Here is a 21,352-nt window from a genome sequence, read left to right as displayed (position 1 = left end):
TGCTTCTGCCAGCTTATTCTTCCCTCTCAAACCTTTTGTCATGTGGCAGAAACCCTGATGTAAGTAAGCCCTGTCCTCCCCCTGCTTCTGATCCCTGCATTTTTTATTCCCCTCTGCTGCAGTGCTGAGGATCATTACATAGCACGACTTTAAGACAAGACCTCACAAAGGAAGGATTAATCTTGTGGTTGTGCTTGTATTTCGAAGGACTCAGGCAAGTGAGAACACTCTAGTGTGTGTGTGTGTGTGTGTGTGTTTTTTCCCCTGGATGCTAGCATAATAAATGTAAAGCGGCAAGTATGATGAGCTGTGTCAGTGTTTACTGTGCAAACCCAGAGGTTTATCAGCTTCGGGGTGATGTGTATAAGGGAGCAGGTTAGCAAGGTTGGGGAGGCTGGTAGAGGGGGGAGTAGCGGCATAGTCTGAACCCAGCCCAAGAGGACAGATGGCTAGTGCTGCTTTTTAATTCATCAAGCAGGCTTTACGTGAGGCCCATTCGTGAACGGGTGTGCTATGAAAAGAGGGGTCAGTGGGCACGAATAGGCTGAGATCAGGACCAGATGCTTGCCGAACAATGGGACTTTTGAACGAAATGCGGGAGGAAGCGTGGCGCTTGCTTTGCATTGCCACCGCATTGCAGGTTGGAATCGGGCAGCTACGTTTTAATGAAGTGCATTCCAAAATGTGAGCGTCCATCCGTGCTTTTGAAAAAGGGACATGTCGAAAAAGGGGACTTGTTGGCGGGGGAGGGGGGAGGGAAGTGAGCCACTGATGGATTGCAAAGAACAATGCAGCCTTAGTGTTCAAGGGGGGAAAACAGCAATACATTCCTGTGCATATTAATGCAGTGCAGCAGGTGTTGCTAAAATGTATGTTCCAGCATTGTTCTGCCTTGCAGCTTAGCAAAAGGAGAAGGGGAAAACCTTCTCATGTGTGTATGCATGCGGTAATTGTGTTTATAAAAGCGGTTGTTCTACAGAGATCACTGCATGTTGAAAGTAAAAAAAACCAAAACAAAACACAAGAACAAAAAATTAGCACACATTTTTATTTCAGCCCTGAATGTACGGACAGAATGAGAGCCTGTTTTAATTGGGGGGGGAAGGTGGATGCTGACTGGTGCTTGCTGCCTACGAAAAGGAGCTTGCATCTACACTGTAGACAGCTGCACGCTGCGAGGGTGAGCGCCTGTTCTGAGTGCCTGACTGAGCTTTACCAGTTTGCTTGCCAAAGAGGCTGGGCACTCCTTAAAGGGGCAGCGAGGCCACGGTGCACCCTTTCTTTTCAAAATGTCCATGAATACCACTAAAACTGGCACATGCTAGAACCAGGAGGGAAACAGCTTTGGGAGACACTGGGTCAGTAGCATATAGCGTGCCACAGACTGAGGATGCCAGGAGAAGAGGAGGCAGGGTCTGTTATTGTTGGAAATTTGGTGATTAGAGCCTTAAAAGGGGCATATTTTAGCCTCCCTCAGGAATGTATCACTTGTGAATGAACTGATATAACTCTGTGCAGTCTGGACTAAACAAGACCTGCAAGGGTCTTATTAAATGGCAGATCTTTCTGTGCCTGTTTGATTCCTGTTACTATGCATTAGCTAAATACCCTGTGTTAAGGTATTTTTCTTTACTCCACCAGAAACCAAATAGCATCTCTAAGTAATTACAGACATGTAACACCTGGGGACATCAAGAGAAAAACCAAGTATGCCAAATTTGTTGCATTATATTTTGTTTAAAGGGAAATCCATTAAAATACCCCCATTTTATTCTGTTTTCTGCCAGGTTCTGTTCCTGTTTGTGACAGGGGATACCATATTTATCAGCACAGTGAAAAGGTCTTTGTTACTTATTCATAAAATGGCACACTACTACTTTCAGGGAAAATGGAATATTTGCTTTTAGAACTAATCTAACTGGTGACAAACACAGATTGTTAGATGCTGAAGGTTTTGTATTTCTTCTCAGGATTTGAGGCCCAGTGGAATTCGCAGGTTAGGCTCCTGTTGTGTTTTTGTATTCGTGTGTAAGTATGTGGGGAGTGAAGTGCTCCATTTGCCCACAGGACTGGTAAAGGCATGGTCAGTGGCAGCTGCAGCTGCCCTTTCTTCTGTCTTTGTCCTGTGGATAAATGGATGACTCAGCCATGATCTGTATGTGTGAGAGAGAGAGAGGATTTAGGATTCATGGCTCTTCAGTCATGTGGATAAGTGTCCATTCCTAATAGGAGGCTGGCTGAGACCACAGATTCATTTCATTCAGGCTGCTGAGCAGCCAGCCATTGGTTAGTAGCTACTTTAGGTTATTTCTACCCGTCTAAGTTATTTTCAACCAACTGATGCAGAACTGGATTGGGTTACAGAGCATCATCCCACTCCCACCCATGTCATGTCATCAGTTCCTATTTACTTGTTCTGCCGAGGGTTAGCTACTTGAATATCAGTGTGTGTGACTTAACCGGGAGTCATTTGCAAGTTCAGTTATATATTTAACACCAAAAAAAGATCCCGGTCTAAAGCAGCAGCTTCTCAAGAGATTAATAAACCCTTGTTACACACACATTCTGCATAAATTCAGCAAACACATGGAGCCCAGTTTAACATTGAGCTGATTTGCTTCTGTTTTGAGGGTGCATATTCAGAGGAACAGCTTTATCTGCATATTGTCAAATACTGTATTTTATACCCCACAGTTGAAGAGTAATAACTGGCAAAATCCAGAATCTAGACTCATCTCAGGACTTGTTTCTTCTGCTGCTGTCTTCACTATTATAGTTACGTTAATAAAGGCGCAGACTGCGAACCCCTTATTCGTGATGGTGCACTCATGTGACTTCGAGTGGACTACTCATGTGAGTAAGTATTCGCTGACATGAATAAGTCAAAACCTAACTCAGAGTAGGGTACATTTTTCTCGCTTACCAGCCGCGTGCATATTCCCACTAAATAGTTGTGCAGTACTCCTTCCCATGAAAAAAAGCAGTGCTGACTGTGTAGATTCACATTCATTCCTTTTTAATGTGTTCTGCTTTTGCAGGTAATCAGATCCATAATTTGAGTCCTAGCATGTCGCTTTCACCAGTACTGACAACCTCTGGCAATAGCAAAACTGTCATAGCATTCAAAGTGTCTTGGAAGGAAAAAGCAACCATGCAAGCCATTAATTCAGCAGCACAAGCTGATTAACTGGTGTAGGGCTCTTGACTCCACATCTGACAGTAATAAAGTTTACATTGGATTTCAGTCATTTAAAACTTCAAATACTATACGTAAGGCTCTTGCTTTCACTTTAAAGCTCATGCGTTGATGTCTTTTTGACAGCCTTCCATCCACTCGAAGACATTACATCTGGAAAATAATTATGCATACACCCTCCTGAAAATAATGATCTTAAGTCTTTTTTGCTGAGGTCTATCGGATGCTGTTGTGTTCAAGAAAACATGTTCAAAATATGATGCCATTTTCAGTCAAATTTCACTAACTCTCATCCTGGAATCCTCTGAATATTTTGCTCTTGAATATTCTCGTAAGCGTGATGGCTGGTTCACTGTGTTAATCCTGCATGGTCTGTCTGCAGCTAATCCTGAGCCGCTGTTGCTCTTCTGCATATATAAGCAAGATTTTTTCCCCCCGATGTTAATATCTATTAGCATTTCATCAGACTGTCTGATTGGTGGGCCAAATAGAAAAGATTGCATGTCCTTTTTCCTCTCTCAAATACAAGTCTTTGATTTCTTCTTCCTGGAATATAGAACATGGATGAATAAATTGAAGATTAAAAAAAAACAACCCAACAACCACATTTGACCTGTTTTGCTTCATTTGAGCCTGGATCTGTCTGTGTCTGTGTGGCATATCTTCGGAACACGTTTACAGTTTTTTCCAGGTCTTCTGTGTTATTGTATACAGGTAACATTTTTTTTAAGGGAAACACTGACACCTACTCTCACCCTATTTGGAATTTTAAAAAAAGAAGAAATCGTAAGCATTCCACTAGAGTCCAAAAAATGTCACTTCCAATTCCCCATTAATTATAGGAGAAACTGGTAGTGGTGACTATAGTTACATAATAATGGCTATACTAGGCCCAACTAATGGTCCTTCAGTCCTGTCTTCCAAAAGTGGACAGTGCCAGATGCTTCAGAGGGAATGAACATAACAGGACAGATATCTAGTGATGCTGTCATCCAGTCCCAGCATGTGGTAGTCAGAGCCATAGGGACACCTAGAACATGAGTTAAAGTTGCCTTAATTAAGATATAATTCAGAGTAATTATTATACTGTGACTTTTAAATGGACCAAGGAAATGATATTCTAATAATTAGATTAGAATTTCCAGGTTTGGCTCTGTGAGACTTCCTATGGAAAAGAACAACGGGAGCTATTTTTGAAAATCTGGGCCCAGTTGTGGATGCTGACTTCTTCTGAAAAAACTGTCCATAGATGATCTAAGAGAGGCAGGTTTTCATTTTTCCTTTGTACCAGTTAATCTCACAGCCAATTCCCGATTGGATCTTATTTCAGAACTGGTGGGAAGGGTGTGGTTTTGAATCACGCTAGAAGAAGAGAGATTATGGAATCTTGGGTTGATTTCTCCCCTTCACCCCTTTTCCCAGGACAGTCCCTGAATCATAGAATGAGAGAATACCATACTTACACTAAACAAACCCATTTGCATATTACTTATAATATCTATGTATACTTCAATGAAAAGTTTTGAAGTTTATATACATGGGCCTGATAAAAGCCACAGGGTCAGCCCAGTGTGAGCTGTATTTCACTAAATTATGTATATACATTCTCACAACTTCCAGTATTGAAATGAGAAAAGAATACTAGGTTGACAATGTGGATGTCAATAATCAGAATGTTCCCTTATGTAGCCTACCTTAAATTGAGAAATTAGATTGTTCCCTTCTCTGCTCAGACAGGAAATTACACTACTGTCGGTACCCTGTATGATGTAAGCACCATCAACTACTTTCTTATTTTCCTCTCCATTCACATCCCAGTGATTTCTTAAGTATCTGAATTTTATTAGATCTTTGGGATTTTATTAGTGCAACAGCATTGTCTATAACTGTTTAAAAGTAAGACGGGATTCAGGGAAAATGTCCCAAATCAAGACTTTGAAAGCTGATGTCACAGTTTATTGCCAATTAAAATTTTACTCTCTCTCTCTGTCTCTCATATATAATGAGTCTTATCAGGAGCCTTTGGTCCCTTTACAAAGGCTCGGCATTCAGGACATTTTCTGGTGCTAATCTGTTACATTAATCTCCATGCATGGTGAGCTGTATATGGTACTAATGATCATGCAGTTTTTGTCAGCATTGCAGTACTACGTATTGATTAGAAGTCTGTCACTAAGTGGGTAGTGTGCTAAGCTTACTTAGAATGTAAACTCTTGGTAAACCTGGCCAGCAATGGCTGAAAAAGGTCGTATCCTTTTCCCTTTACATTTGGTCCAGTGGAATCGAGTGTTTGTGAAATGTGCAACATGGAGTGTCTTGGAGACTAAAGCCCTTTCTCTGTCCATGGAATAGGCAGCTGCAGTGCAAGCTTCTGCCAGTGCTGCCGTCAGTGGCCATGTCTGTACTACGGGAAAGGGTGTTTTAACACGTTAGCTAATGCAAGTTAACACATGTTGAAATCTTAGTGTAGACACGATAAGTTGTAATTTTAACATGTTAGCTGTTCTAGGTAAACCCTACAGGGTAAATCATGATCAGTTACATGTGTAAATACTATAATTTGTCTTTTCTAACACTAGGATTTTAAAACCACATGTTAAAACCACACCTTTTTTCCTAGTGAATATAAGGCCAGTGTGTTTTGACCTCTGACTAGGAGTGTCTCACCTTTACAGTTGACAAGACAATTCAGACTCTGTTCATTAAATCCTTTTCTTCTCTCCTCAGACTGCCAACAAAGGTATCCCAAAATGCCCACTGTAGAGGTGTTTTCTGTGATAGGGCCAAATGCCCCAGGGAACTAAATTGAGCTCATCAAAACAATTCACAAGCGGGACTGAGCCCACCAAACCACAACCTGGTTTGAAATCGAACAGCTGAGCAATGATAAAAGCTTTATTACCTGTCCCTTAAGCCAATTAGTTACCCAATTAGAAAGAGTTCATGATTTAAATATATCTGGGTAATTGAACATGAAACTTGAATGTACCGTTCTAATTACTTTGAAGTTTTATATTTTCTTTTTATTACTGTGGCATGGCACAAAACTTGTAATTCCATTTTATCTTCAGACTATCTGGTAATTATTTGATTGGCAGTGCTTTTATCAGATTTCTCTTCCCATGCCCCCACCCCTTTATCTCTCTAATACTGTCATTTGTATTATAGTTTGGTTAGTTCAGCAGTCTTTGATGTCTGCAAAGTCTTAGGGTATTCTGACTTTTTTTTTAAAAGGTCTTGGTGAGTAAGCTTTAGTGATGTCTCTTTATTCATCTTTCTACTAGTTTATGGTTCTTCAATACAATCCAGGCCAAAGGACACCTCCTAGCTTTCTAATCACTCTGCTTGCGCTCACACACTTTGCAGTAGCAGCTGCTTGTTATCACGTAACCAATTAACCGCGCACTTCCCTACTGATAGATGTTTCCAGTCAGTGCCTCTTGTGAGTAACTGCTTCAACATTTTGAGGGAAATGTGGCCATTGCAAATTGGTTTCTTCTCCCTCTTCTTTGAAGAGCTGTACCATCATAACTGAAATGAAGGAATGTCACAGGACTCCATTTAAAAACAAAGGCTGACTGATCTGGAGTCCTAAGAAGGACTAATGGACTCCAAGGGTTAATTTTTTGAAATTGCTCGGTCTAGGTCTGCATTTGCTCCTGTTAAAGTCAATGGGAACTTTTAACATGGACTTCACTGAGAACAGAGTTACAACATTTCCAGGGCTGTTGAAAATCCCGTCTTAAATCATTAGGGTACTCAACAATTGGTCCAGTTCCCCTTTGTTGTGGAATATTCCTTCACAAATCTCAATCAAAACGTTTCTCATTTAAAGTTAATGGATAATGTCTGTGTGCAACTGTATGTTTACTAATATGAGTACTACCTCAAAGTTGAAGTAAACTTTCTTCTGTGGCAAGTAATTTTTGGATATTCCAATTAGAGAGAGAGAGAGAGAGTGTGTGTGTATATATACATACACAGGACTGCCGAGAGACCGTTAAGGATCCAGAGTGTTGTGCACCAAAGTTAGGAAATACCATGCATAAGGTTGCCTCTTCAACTTCCCTCGAACGTATGCATTATGATAGACTTGCCCATCATCACATAGGAAGGCTCTATCAGAATCCAGCTCTCCTGAATACCCAGTCTAGTGCCTTAAACACAAGAGAACACCTTTCTCCTATGCCTCTCTTGTTTTCTATCTTGCACACTGTGTAAGATGAGGCTTGTAAAACAAATAGTATGTGGCCATGTAAGGATGGTATTGTAATACGTATATGCACAAAGGGCACAAATTAAAGTTGCATGAGCAACCTTAATTCTGTCACTTTCTAACTTATGAGTGCTTGAATCTGTGACCACGACTTCATTTAAGTTTTTTGTCTGTAATATCCCTAAGGTTTTTTTTTTTAAAAAACAAAAAAACAAAAAAACTACTCCTCCCTTGTGTGGACCCATATAAATCCTTTATATGAGTAATCCGCTAAACACGTGTATTTGGCACCTTTGTTCCAAAAGGCAGTGTGGATAAGTATACAAGGCTGAGGTCTGTCGTATCAAAGACTGGGTTCTATTTGCATTTCTGCAGGATCTCAGAGGTGACCCCACCCAGGGGAATGGTATGTGCCTGCCTTCTAAGGTAGGGATAGAACTGTGGGGCTTCGCTAAATAACCCTATACCTTTGCAAATTATCTAGTCCCTACCTCAAATAATAGAGGTGTTTAAGTTCTTCAGTGAAATGCTTTACAATTTTTTTTTAACATTGGCAATACTATCAATGTTCCCTAACTACATTCTTGGAAATCGCTAGACTGTTTTCAATTAACTCCAAATAAATAAATAAATGAATGAAGCTTGAGGCAGAGAAAAAGCATGGAGGATTTCAGCAACAGTGGTTAGTTTGGCCAGGTTTTATAAGTGACTGGAAGCAGGGGCTTGTAATGGAAAGTGTTCAGGAACCTTTGCTTTAAGCATTGCTGATAGCTGCACCTTGGGCCTTAAATGTTTAAGATACATGGGATTTAAATGTTTAAGAAAGGGAAGATTCTGATGTCATCTTGGATGCTGTTATGTGTAGAGAGATCCTTACATCTTCAACTGCAAATGTCCTGCTGTCACCGTGGGGAGATCTTTAAATCGAAGGACTTTTATTAATGAAAGGTCCTTTTCCCCTGAAAGAAGATACCCTAGCTCAGTGGCTCTCAACCTTTCCAGACTAGTGTACCCCTTTCCGGAGTCTGATTTCTCTTGCGTACCCCAAGTTTCACCTCACTTAAAAGCTACTTGCTTACAAAGTCGTATATAAAATTACAAAAGTGTCACAGCACCCTGTTACTGAAAAATTTCTTATTTTTACCATATAATTATAAAATAAAGCAATTAGAATATAAATATTGTACTTATTTTTCAGTGTATAGTATATAGAGCGTTATAAACAATTCATTCTTTGTATGAAATTTTAATTTGTACAGACTTCGCTAGTGCTTTTTATGTAGCCTCTTGTAAAACTAGGCAAATATCTAGATGAGTTGACGTAGCCCCTAGCAGACCTTTTGCATAACCCCAGTTGAGAAACACTGCTCTAGCTTCTATTATCTTGAAGGGAAAACTGGTAAATGGGATATCATTATCTCAGTGGCGTTTTCTAAGTAAAATATTTAGAACTAACTCATGGTGAATTATCTGCCGCCCTGTTTCTTTAGCAGCCGTACAATTTGCCCTTATTAAATAGCTGTCTGTTGTAACATTCTTTGTGAAGTTAACAAGTGGCCCACTGCACTAAGCCCTATTCCAGACATCACCATTATAACAAAAACTCTTTATACACGAACACTCAAAACTGATGGCTCTCATGGGTACTTTCATTATGAGGTTTTATGGTAACTGTTCCCTAATACTTTTTCCTTCTACCGCTGCATCAGATTTGCTGTATCCCTCTCCTTAAAAGAAACAAAAAGCTTCAGGAATTTGCTTTACTAACATTTACGGTATGTCAAGTGGAAAGAATTTCCACAGTAGCATGAGTTTACTGAAATAACGAGAGGGTTCTTTTAAAAAAAACAAAAACAAAAACCCTCCCACTTATCTTTTGGGGGCAGAACAACACTTTTTCACCAGATGGTGTTCATGTTGGTATCTTGAGCATTATCTGCACCATGTAATACTGCTAGGTCAACCTTTTTGGCAAGAGGAGTTATAGGAGTAAAGTCACCCATTGGAATGATAGAGGAGCTATGTATTTTGGCCTTTTAAAATTTAACCCCTGATATTCTTGAATCGAGGTGTGGAGAGATTTTAAAATCAGAGTTTGATCAATTCACATGATTTTTCCAGCCAGTGGTTGATACTTCACATGCATTTAAGATTCATAATAATTTCAGAGCGTATTGTGCTATGTTCTGTATATTATTTCCTAATCATCTCATTTTCTTGTTGATGCTTACAACACAAATATTCATCTGTTTTTCATTGTTTTGCCCATATAATTCTCCTGTTATTTAAAAAAAGATCTCTGACACGCATGGGCATAGTTTGGCGATGCGGGGGCAGGAAGGGTGTTGCCCCAACTTCAAGCCTTAGGCAGGAGTGGAATTTACCCTTCCCCCACGTGTGGCCACGTTGGCCTGACCGGAGCTACCCCCCAAAATATAGAAGTCAGACTATGCCTATGCTTACAAGTACACATGCAAATGAATCTTAGGAGCACCATCGTATCTGAGCTCCTTCCCCATAAAATTGATAACAATAGCGAAGTCCCTAGTGGATTTCATGGTGTCTGTGGTATTTCTCCCCTTTGGGTAAAGTCTCTCTTTTCTTTTTCTGGATACAGACTAACATGGCTGCTACTCTGAAACCTTTATTAAATCAACAACTTGACCAGATGCTGGTTTCCCGAAGCACCAGTGTCCTCCCTCTGTATAGGCAGTGTGGCCAAGTGGAAAACCCCTAGACTCCAGATACTTTGGTTCTGTTCCTAGCTCTTCCACTGGCATACTGGGTGATACTGGGCAAGTCAGTGCACCTTTTTGTGCCTCAGTTTCCCCATCTGTACATCTATAATGGGGGATAATGATACTGAGTTCCAGTGTGAAGTGCTTTGAGAGCTACTGATGAAAAATGCTAAATAAGTGCTAGATTCTTAGCCAAGGTAGGCTTGCAGCCCTCATCTCAGGCTCTGGTATTGTCTGTGGGGGACATATGGACTGCCCAACCCCCTTTTTAATGCAACAGCAGAACTAGAAAAGTTTCCATCTTCCAAACCTCACCAGTTTGGAGTTACATTAAGAAAGGTTTGCTCTCCCCTGCTTGTGCACTTGTAGGTACGGTGACAGGCTGACTGTGAGTTCTGAATCTAGGTAACGGAGTGCCAACATACTGTATCATAGTAGGTTTAATGGGCAATAAGCAGCCTAAATACTTCCCGATATTAAATAATGGGTATATCTTTCACAATGTGCTGCATCTGAGCCCTGCTAACAATGGCCACTGCAATTTAAGAATAGAAAATAGCTACAGGACAGACACCTCCTGGATCTTTTAATTGCTGAGTGGTACAGATCTGCAGTCTCTCCCAAAGACCCGAAGATGATAGGGTGGAGAGGGGTGGTATATGGTATGGGAAGGTGTTAACCATTACTTTTTGTCTTATCCTCTGGACCTGGCAACAGTGGCGAGAGTTGTATTCTATTCCCAGCGCTCCCACTGATGTAGACAAGTCATTTTAAGAGGAAGGAATATCTGGTTTGTTGCGCACTGGTATGAGTCTCGAGATCTGGGTTCAGTTCATGGCTCTGCCGCTGACTTCCTTTGCGACTTTAAGCAAGTCATTTAATCGCTCTATCCCGTAGCTGCCCGTGTAAAATAAAATCGAGAATTAACTTCCAGCCTTGCCTATTTAGGCCTCAACTAAGATCAGGTCTCCATTGTGCTAAGCACTGTACATACGCACAGTAAAAGACCATCCTTGCTCCATCCAAAGAGTCTATTCTAAGGCTCCCAATGGTTCAAGCAGATCCTGTCTTCATGCTTAGCCCCGGTAAAGTCAGTGGCTCAGGGGTTCCATCCTCATTGTCAGTTACAGGATGGGGCCTTAGACTCTTTGGGGCAGGCCAGTGGAGGCAATGCATTATGTAGCGCATCTAATACAATGGGGGCCTGTTCTCAGTTGGGATCTTCACGTATCACGGTAATACAAATAATACTGAGACTTCATCTTTCTTTGACGTACTGTTTCCCGCTGTAAAATGAAGATGATACTTGTCCTTTTTAAAGCTCGTTGAGATGTATGGATGAAAATCACTATGTAATTATTTGAGTGCAGCCTTTATTGGAGATTTCCTATGGGGGGAAGGCAAAAGAAATATGGGAAAATATGTCCTTTGCTGTTGACTGTATATGAGGCTTTGGAAACCTGACTTTCATTGTTGTGCATAAAATCAGAAGGCAGCTCTGTTGTGTATTCAGGTGTTGACACTAAGCCCGTGTGGGGACTGCAAAGAAGGTTTTCAACGAATGCAGTATGAAATTTAAAAAAAGCTAGTCAGAAATAAAATGAAATAAAACCAGTGATGCTTGTAAGTGCCATTTGTCTGTCGTAGGGACTTAGAGGTGCTTCGATAGCATAATATCAAGTTCTTGGCAGCGTATATGCTTCTGGCCACATCATTTTCATGGCCATTATGTTCAAATGCTTATCTCTTTCTGAGAAGAAAGAAGTGTGAGCTTTCTGTAAAAAGAAACCCAGAAATTATGAATAGGCTGCCTTTCTTGCCATTTGCCTTGGAACTTATCTCAAAAATATAGTTTGCCTGCCTTCAATAAATTGGAAGATGATCCAAATGCTTCATTGTTTCTTCCCAATATTTTCCCCCAGACAATATTTATCTGTGTGTGCATATAATTATATACATGGAAAATACCATGATAAGCAAATTAAGTGCCCTGATTTCAAAACAATGTAAAAGTCCACTCCCACGCCCACTAAATGTAATGGAAAGGCATTGAAGTCTTTCCATTTATTTAATTGAGAATTGGGTCAGGCCATGAATGAATACTGCTTCGTTATTCACTGGTTTATCAAGAACTCCTCATTCATTCATACCACTGGCTCAGCGTGATGTGGCAGCATGTGACTGGCTGTATGAGGTATAATTGAGTACTGTGTGGACATGCAAGATGATTTATTTAAGTACAAAAGGTGGACCTCATTAAAATCATGTCCAAGTGTTTTCTGCTGTTTTAGATCTGATAGTACTAACTCACTAAAGAATCCTTACTGAGTTGGCATTTTCTAATGGAGGATACCAGTATCCTTTTCCACAGTGGGGGATGTCTAGTGATTATCTGGAAGCGAAGAACCCAAACTGACAGACTAGGGGAGTCTGTATAGTCAACTTACAACATCACGTAAAGACTGCAACATAGTTGAGTAGGAAGAAATGTACCCGAAACCTACCTACCTAACATCAGCATTGCTAAGCACCTGACCTCATACAGCCAGTCACATGCTGCCACATCACGCTGAGGCAGTGACATGAATGAATGAGGAGTTTTTGATAAACCAGTGAATAATGACGCGGTCTTCATTCATGGCCTGACCCAATTCTTAGTTAAATAAATGGAAAGACTTCACTGTCTTTCCATTAAATTTAGTGGGCGTGGGAGTGGACTTTTACACTGTTTTGAAATCAAGGCACTTAATTTGCTCACCATGGTATTTTCCATTTAATGTTTCTTTTTGGGCAAACTGTGATGGAGAAGATTCTGCAAGATGTAGTGTAACTAACTATAGACTGTCTTTTGGCTACTGCTCCTGTCTGTATTCTCTATCTAAAGGGGAAGGTTGATCCAGTGATTAAGGAACCAGTCTGGGATTTGAGAGATCCAGGCTAGATTCCCTGCTCTGCTATAAACTTGTGTGACCTTGGACAAGTCACATAGTCTGTCTATGCCTCAGTTCCCTGCTTGTAAAGTAGAAGTAATAGCTCTTCCCTACCCCATAGAGGGGCTGTCAGGATAAACACATTGTCAGATGCTCATTTACTATGATGATGGGGAGGCAAATAAATACCTATGATAGATGGGTAGGTACATATAAGATATAATGTAACTATGGTTTTCCAGAAGTACAAGTTAGAACCAGGAGAAAGTAAGTGGAATGAAGATTGTTTTCCAGGTGGTTTCTTACACAACATATTTGTCATCAAAATGGTGGAATCTTGACATTTTATAAATTTACCAGTTTTGAAAAACTTTCCAGATGTACCATTTTTTTTTTCCTGCAAAGTCTCAGCAAAGTGAAATTTCACCTTTGGAAAAAAATCTAGGAATTACAAGGGAAGCTTCCCATTATATCGTTTTTTGCTAGTGGTGGCCCCAAACTGTAAAGTATAGCTCTAGATCTAAATTTCGCTAACATGTAAGTGCATTCAGATCTTGGATTTGAGCTGAGGCCCAGCCAGTGTCTTACAAGCAAGTGCTTGGTAAGGGAAGAGAAACCTGACACACAGATATGAATCTCTTCCCAGTCCATCAAGTCATCGCAATTTGATAAGGACGTAAAGGCCCCCTGCCTTCTACCGCAGCTGGTGGCAGTTTATACATAGTTAGAGAGAGTAGTCAAGACTGCCATGAAAATTATTTATCCATGCTACAAAAACAGGACTTCTGGTGTGTCACAGTTGTGGGATCCTTCAAACCCTGAAAAGGAAAGCTATGGCAGTCAATGATTTGTATAAGATTTAAAATGAATAAAAACATCCAGGAAAAGGACTTTGCCTTTTGCTCACTGCTTCTGTTTCTCCTTACTGTTTAATCTAGCAGCATTTGATACCACCATTGAGTCTGTGCATCCTGTTGAAAAACCTAATGTTCCAGGGTCCGCAGCTCAGCTGGTATTCAAATGGTCAGGCCACGTGACAGCTTTTGAAATGACGATAAATTGGTTCTCTTTATAAGCTGGAGAACATTAAAAGCAATAGTTACTGAGTGGGGTCACTTGATGCTGAACTTTTCGTAATGATTTTGCTTTGGAACAGTTTACAATTACTTCATGATGTTTGTATTATTCATTTGTATACCCAGATGCATATATTCCTCCAAATAGGTCACAGATCATTAGAGCCATTTGTAAGTTGCAGAAGTGTGGCCATAAAAAGCCATATTCCTGCCAAAAAAAGAAGACGGAGAGACACAAGGTGGGTGAGGTAATATGTTTTATTGGATCAACTTCTGTCGGTAAAAGAGACAAACTTTCAAGCTCCCCAATGCTCTTCAGGTCTGGTGCAAAAAAAAAAAAAGAAAAAAAAAAGCTGGTAATTTAAAAGAATATAATTTTACAGTCAGTTAATTTTTAATGCAAACACATGTCTTTTTGGTTTGTCACACCTGTTTTTTATTGGGCAAGAGATATTAGTGTTGGAAAGATAGCTACAGAGAACATGCAGGAAACAGTTTCACAATCATTATAACTGCAGTTTTACCACAGAATATTTTTATTAGGTAGTTAACAGCTTTGATTTTGGGGAGGGGGACAATGCTGCCAGCAGTGCTATTTTGAATTTTAGAGTACAGTCCTGGTGCAAATTTTTGACCCTAAATAATGTTAAATGGTGGAGATGTTTTTAATTTAGCCATGTTGGGGGACAGACATTCAGAATGTCAGGGAACCGCAAATGCAAACTATGTATGTGATGGAGATGTCACATACCTTTCTCTAGGTTGCTCCCATTGACTGCAAAGGGCATTGGATCAGTGCCTTATTGTCTAAGGTTGAGGTTTATAGTAGAGAGGACATTCTTAGTGGAAGATCCTCAGCTCTGAAGCCCCTTTACTCACAAGAGGGTGCATGTTTGTCAAATATATAGCTTATTGCACAACTCTCTTTTATTTACTTGGGCATTTTCCAGACTGTGGGTTTTGCTTGTTGGGATGGGTTTTGTCTGTTAGCTGGGTGGAGTTGGAGCTAATTGGTCGGTTTATTAATAGTTTATTACCTGTTCCATTGATAGATTCATGTTACAATATTAGAAGTCGCTTATTTTGTTTCTCTTAGCTTTGTTACGCGTTTGGAGGTATCTTATGTGGAGTTATTTGTATGAGCAACAATGACTTGTGGTGTTTGTAACAGCCAGCAAACGATGAATAAACCACTCCACTTAATAACAAAGCGATTGTCATCTTTAAAGCACATCACCCTCATAAATACGGAATTCTCACAACACTACTCTTTTTGGATAAAATAAAATGAGGTAAAAATTATTTACCTGTTCATGAACCAAATCTGAATTTGAAAAAAACTCGCACAACTTTCCAAGGAGTGTGGTGGGTTCTACATCACTTGAAAAATTTTAAATTAAGTTTGGATAGCTTTCTAAAAGATACACCATAGCCCAAACAGAGGTTATGATCTTAAAACAGGAATTACTGCATGAAATTAATGGGCTGGTTAGACAGGAGGTCGGACTAGATGGTCATAATGATTACTTCAGTCCTTTAAATCTATACAATACATCTTAAGGATAAAAATTTGCGTAAACTGTTCGCTTGATTTTGGCTGGAGCCAAAAAAAAACAAACAAAAAAACCACCCTTGTGTATCATAAGAGAAGCTACTCATAGTTCCAGATCCTCAGTTGGCAGAAATCAGTGTGGCTACACTGACGTCAGGTTACAAGCTTGGATAAACTTACTTATACTTACCAAGCTGCTGGACAATTTCAGGTTTGCCTGGGACTAAGTGAAAAATCTTTAAAAATAGACCAAATGTTTTTGAAATGGTTTGCTAGATAATATCCAATCCAAATAAATGTAATGTTCTCATTTACCCTATTACAACTGATTCATTTTAATGGATTTTCATCCTCTTTTCTTTCTCTGAGCAAAACAAATATAGCGCACCTTTACTATCAGGATATTAGGATTCTGGGTGAAATTCATCAAGCCCCTTGCATCATTTTAGTTCCACTTTAGCTGCATTTTGAGGACTTGCATGGGATTTAACTCATGTATAAGTCTTCTGCATCCAGTGCACCAACTTGTTTAGGAAGAGTTAAGGCCAGTTCTCCATCATTCAGTCCCTGGGAGTTTTTGTACTGATTTCAGTGGGAGCAAGATTTGAGAGCCTCAGTGGTACATGGAGGAATGGCTGTAGTCTCATAACAGAGGAGCGATGATAGTGGGGAACCAGGAGATGGAATCAGGACCAGTTTTCAGACCAAGGTATGGCAGATGTCCTGTTGAGCAATGCACTTAAGCAGGTGACCAGCTGTAAGCACGTGTGTAGTCCAAGTCACTCTGCTCAATTGGGGCTATAGTGAGGGAGATTTGACTTACGTTGGCCGCTTCAAAGCATTGCGTGTGTTTTCATGAGGAGTCTTTAACCAGGATGCTCCTCGCAGAAATCTTGGCTTTGTGCCTGTTTATTGTTGATACAAACTAGCACCGATTCAAAATCTAGATAAACCAGTGTTTCCAATCAGCATTATTGCAAAACAATCTGAATTCTGTGTGAGGTGGAGGCTGGGTAATCCTTAAAAATGGAACTTCGCTGTTCCTTTTCAATTTTCAGGAAACGCAAGGGCCCCTTTGTAGTTCAATTTAGTTTGGATCTCATTCGTGAATCTAAAATGTTTTAAGGGGCTGAGATTGTTGGCCAGAAATTACATTCGTGAGAGTCATGCCATTTGATCTGTAAACTGAATTTATGCATGTCATTTATTTCTATATAGGCTGCTTGGATTTCAGCAGTGCACATGAGCTTGAAGATGTTTTATTTTTAAAATTGTATTATATAACAAGCATGAAGCCATGTGAAGACTCGGGGCCACATTCACAGCTGGCATAAATCAGCGTAGTCCCATTGACTTCAGTGGAGTTCTGGCAATTTCCGCTAGCTGAGATTCTTGCCCTTAATCTACGATCCATCTAATTTAATCTAGCCCTCTCTCATTACCATGGTATCTGGGTGTCTAATATCTTTTAGCAACATGTTAGTCTGAAATGATAAAGCTGAGTTCTATTCTGGAGGCCACACAAGTCAGTAAACGTAGTGTAGGATCTGCATTATACCACTTGTTCGCCCATTAAAAGTGAGGCTGGCCACAGGCAGGTTTTGTGTGGAAAAAGAGTGGGGCAGGAGTGAGACGGGGGAGGTGAGAGGAGCAACTAAAAATATGGCTAACATGAATTCTTTCTTCATTCCAGTGTATCAGAATAAGACAGGTTGTTGGCCGAATGAGAAGATGTCCTTTAAAATACCATATTTAGAAATGAAAACCAGAGCAAATTCAGTACCAGTAAACTCACTTTGCAAGGAATAGAGCTATAATAAAACGTTAAATCAAAGTGAAAAAACAGTGGCTGAAATGCTACACCAGTTTGTGTGTGGGGGAAACACACCAAAGTGTCTATAAACTGAAACCATATCAATAGTTCCAGATGCTCACTAACTTTATGAAACCATTAAGTTTAATAGGGCTGACATAATGGACTTTATTTGCATGGAGAACAGGGTCTTGCTTTTCAGAGGAAGGCTTGGGCAGCACAGAGGCAGGAAAGAAAGTCTGAATAAAATGAGTCTGAGAGGTTCTCTTGTTTTTATTGTAACCATTATGTTTTTTTAATGCATTTTGCAGGAATGGGTGGAAGGGCTATTGATTTCTGGCTATGACCTACTAGGTGGGCACAGAATTGAGGACTTTATTTTGATGGAAACTGCACGTTCATTTTTGTTTCCACCAAAGTACATCAACGTAATATTGCGTTTGAAATTCGGGGTGGAATTTTCAAATGCGCCCAGTGTTTGTTTAACTCTACTCCAGTTGACATCAATGGGAGTTGTATGAGTGGTACCAATGGGAGCAGAGGTAGCCCAATTCTGCACACTTTTGAAAATCCCACCCTTACATTTGTGAGGATTCCAGTTGAAAGAGTTCATTAAAAGCTACTTAATGTCTCTGCTATCAGCAATAGTCTGATTACTAATAACGAGAAATACTTTCCATATTGTAATTTTCACCAGTTCGCATCCCTTCCTGTCTTATCTGAATGAATCCATTTCATAGTCCACTTAAACCATTAATTCAGTGTAGATAATGTAACTTATAAGTGTGACCATTTAGTATGTTTCCAGGTGCATATGTATTGTTTAATAGCATCACACCACTTCTAATAAACAAAACAAGAATCTGCCCTCCCCAGGAAAATAAAGATCTGCCCTCCCCAGACGGAGGTACCAACCCACAGCCAGGAGTTAACACATACAGGGCTTATATCTCCTTTGCAGTTGCAGCTGGAAATTAGTAGGAAACCAGTGTGCCTGTGGAGAGCTGGCATAGTATTGCTTTCTGCGAGTAATGCTGCCAAGCAATACAAGCTACGCTCTGCTTTTAAATCGCCTTGAGGTTGGCCACATGGAGTGAGTGCATTGCAGAATCTAAAAAATGGTGCCAAAGACAAGAGCGAGCCTAGCATGGTCAAGATCTGACGTAAATGGGCACAATTGCCTTCCTGGGGCAGAAGGCCACCAATACCACCTGTGGTTCTTGGGGCAGTATGAAATTACGAGAGTACTCTCTCCCCTAAATTGTGAATGTCTTGGAAGGAGAACGGAGAAACAGTCACTTTTTTTCCTGTACATACCTCCATTTTAATATAGCTCCATTTTATAGACATTGTTCTCTTGTTGCTGGAGAATATGAAGAGGACCATGATCTGAAATTAACTGCTATTGAGCATATGAGATAAGATGTGAACTAAAAAACAAACAAACAACAACAAAACGACACAAATCTAATTAAATGTTTCGGAAAATGAGACGCTTACTGCTATTTTGTTTGCCTACCCTTGTGGTCCAAATGACGATGATTTGGCTACTTTCTGACCCATTGAACTTAAATATTCTGCAAAGTATTTTGGGAGTTGTAGTTCCTTGAGCACATTTTCACTTAAAGCCAAAAGTTGAGCATAAAAGTCTGGTTCATGTGCTGGCTGACAGAGCTGTGCTGTTTCATTTGGGATTACTGGAGAGTCTTCATTGCTTTGCAATGGGCTTTCAGTTTCAAATCGTGCGTTTAAATACATTTGACTCCATATTTGTTATGCTACATAGGCCTATAATGAACAGGTTTTCTAATGACAACAGTGCAGCAAATTCTGCAATAGGGAGACATGTAGATTTTTGTGGTTATACACCCCGAGAATCCTTAGTGCAGAATTATAGAATCCATGGCTGTGAAAGCAGTGACTGGTCATGGAAGACCAGTGATGCTGGAACTAGGGGTGCTGGGGAAGCTGGTTTCAAGTAGTAATAACAAACACCAAATACATGGTTTCCATCAGCAGCATCCCCCACTACAAAAATTGTTCCAGCATCCCTGTGGAAGACTTTTATTCAACTCTTTCAGTTCTTGGATGTGCACGGTAGGTAGAATAAAATAAGGCCTAGTAGTTATTATTTGTTCTACCATAGTCTAAGCATGTTGTATTTAGCTAGATATATGTTGCCTTGTAGATTTCACAATGGATTCTTGAAAACAACTGATTTTAAGTTGTTACTCTTCAAGGTCTTTCAGTTGAAATAGTTTGGCAGCATACTTAGGGTATTTATTCTATTTCAGTACTTCTGAAACTGGTGGAACACAGCAATTGGGCAGTGGTTCCTGTGAATCTCAGAACTACCACCTCCAAAGTCAGACATCCTAAAATAATGTTATCGCATCAAAGATACTCTACCTGTAGACACATGACTTCACGGCAGTTCTTTTAAGCATATTTTTTTGTTTTCGTGGTATTCAGAATTGTATCACTGTATGGCAGGTCCAGCCAGTTGAGAGGTTCGTTATTGAGAGGGACACACAAGGATACTTTCAGGTTCCATGTAGTTCTGTGCTACTCTTTCCGTTTTCGCTGTATTCCCTTTTATTTCCATTCAAAATCTTTGACTGTTTTCCATGATTATGTCACTTGGTCATTTTAGGCAGATGAGTTCATCTTCTAAAAGGTGCTTGGATTATGTTAAAATTATAGCATAATTTAAAAGCCTGTGACAGTCTTCTGTTTTAAAGCACTAAATTTTGCAATCACAATGAAAATCAAATAAAGCTTTTTGATTTGTCTGACAATTTTTACAAAACATGAGGAATTGCCTTGGATTCATGCAGTAGTGCCCATTTAATCTCAGAATGAAGTTCAGAGAGTTAATCTCCTTGGGTAGATAGCTAGTACTCAGTTTTGAGATCCATCACTCTATTTCTCAGGGTTCTGTGGTGAGATATTTATAAGGTATTTTATGCTTTCCATTTCATTCACCATAATGTCACTTAAATTGTCTAGAATGCTCCCAGAGTCTTATTTTGAAATATCAAACTAAATGTGAAAATAAACCCAAAATAATTGCACAGAATGGCAGTGGAAATAGACGTCTATGAATCATGCTTTGTTTCATGCAGACATGCAATATCACACAGGTGCTGCATCTTCCTTGAGTTTCTCTCCTCCCTCTTTATTTCACGTTCGAACATATGGGGAAAGGGGCATAAAATCTTCAGCTGGTGTGAATTGAAGTCAGTGGAGCTATGCTGATTTATGCCAGGCAAGGATCTGCCTCTGAGTGTTTTATTCTGTGCCTACAAAGCCAAAAGCACTTTTAAACTTTCCTAAAGATGTGTGTGTTTCTGTATTCATAGCATGTTGGAATGTGTTGTCTGACCACAATGCGCCTTTGCCTTTGTATTTTAACTCTTCCTAATTGATGGGCTAGAAACAAGTTGGAAGACCTGGGAACGGTTTCTCTTCTGTGCATGGTTGCATTGCTTGCTGACATCTGCATAAAGCCTTTTAGGAGGGCAAATATGAACTAAGTGGAAACAGTGAGAAAAATGAACCCATTAATTTATAGCTTATTGGGTTGAACGCTCATCTGTGTGTTCCAAAGCTCTGTAATGAAACTGGTGCAGTAGGCTAGTTTTCACAGGTTAATAAGAGCTCTTCACCCACAAAACCCACCTGAGGTTTCAGTAGTATTTTGCTTTTGTGGTCTGAACACTCTGTGTTTGACGCTCTAGTCAAAATTTCCCTCTGCCATTCTAGGTAATTGTTCTTGTGCAGTAATTAATTCTCTAATGTGCTATGACAGAAAAATGAATGATTTTATTT

The 21,352-nt window shown here is 39.9% G+C and overlaps 1 protein-coding gene across 29 annotated transcripts in view; it reads left to right on the top strand.

Moving 5' to 3' along the window:
- MAGI1 (membrane associated guanylate kinase, WW and PDZ domain containing 1) overlaps positions 1-21,352 on the top strand; it is a 486,586-nt gene that overhangs the window by 275,167 nt on the left and 190,067 nt on the right. The window contains exon 1 of one of the 29 annotated variants that reach the window (XM_048856824.2): positions 2,730-2,857. The exons of the other annotated variants lie outside the window; for them this stretch is intronic. Coding sequence (XP_048712781.2) covers positions 2,818-2,857 — 40 coding nt within the window. The 5' untranslated portion in view covers positions 2,730-2,817. Of the gene's footprint in view, positions 1-2,729; positions 2,858-21,352 lie in introns of those variants that run through there. 29 annotated transcript variants of the gene reach the window in all.

This window comes from Caretta caretta, chromosome 7 (assembly GCF_965140235.1).
Source record: "Caretta caretta isolate rCarCar2 chromosome 7, rCarCar1.hap1, whole genome shotgun sequence".
Classification (NCBI taxonomy): domain Eukaryota; kingdom Metazoa; phylum Chordata; order Testudines; family Cheloniidae; genus Caretta; species Caretta caretta.
The sequence above is the reverse complement of the archived record's forward strand: the minus strand, read 5'-3'. Positions and strand labels throughout refer to the sequence as shown.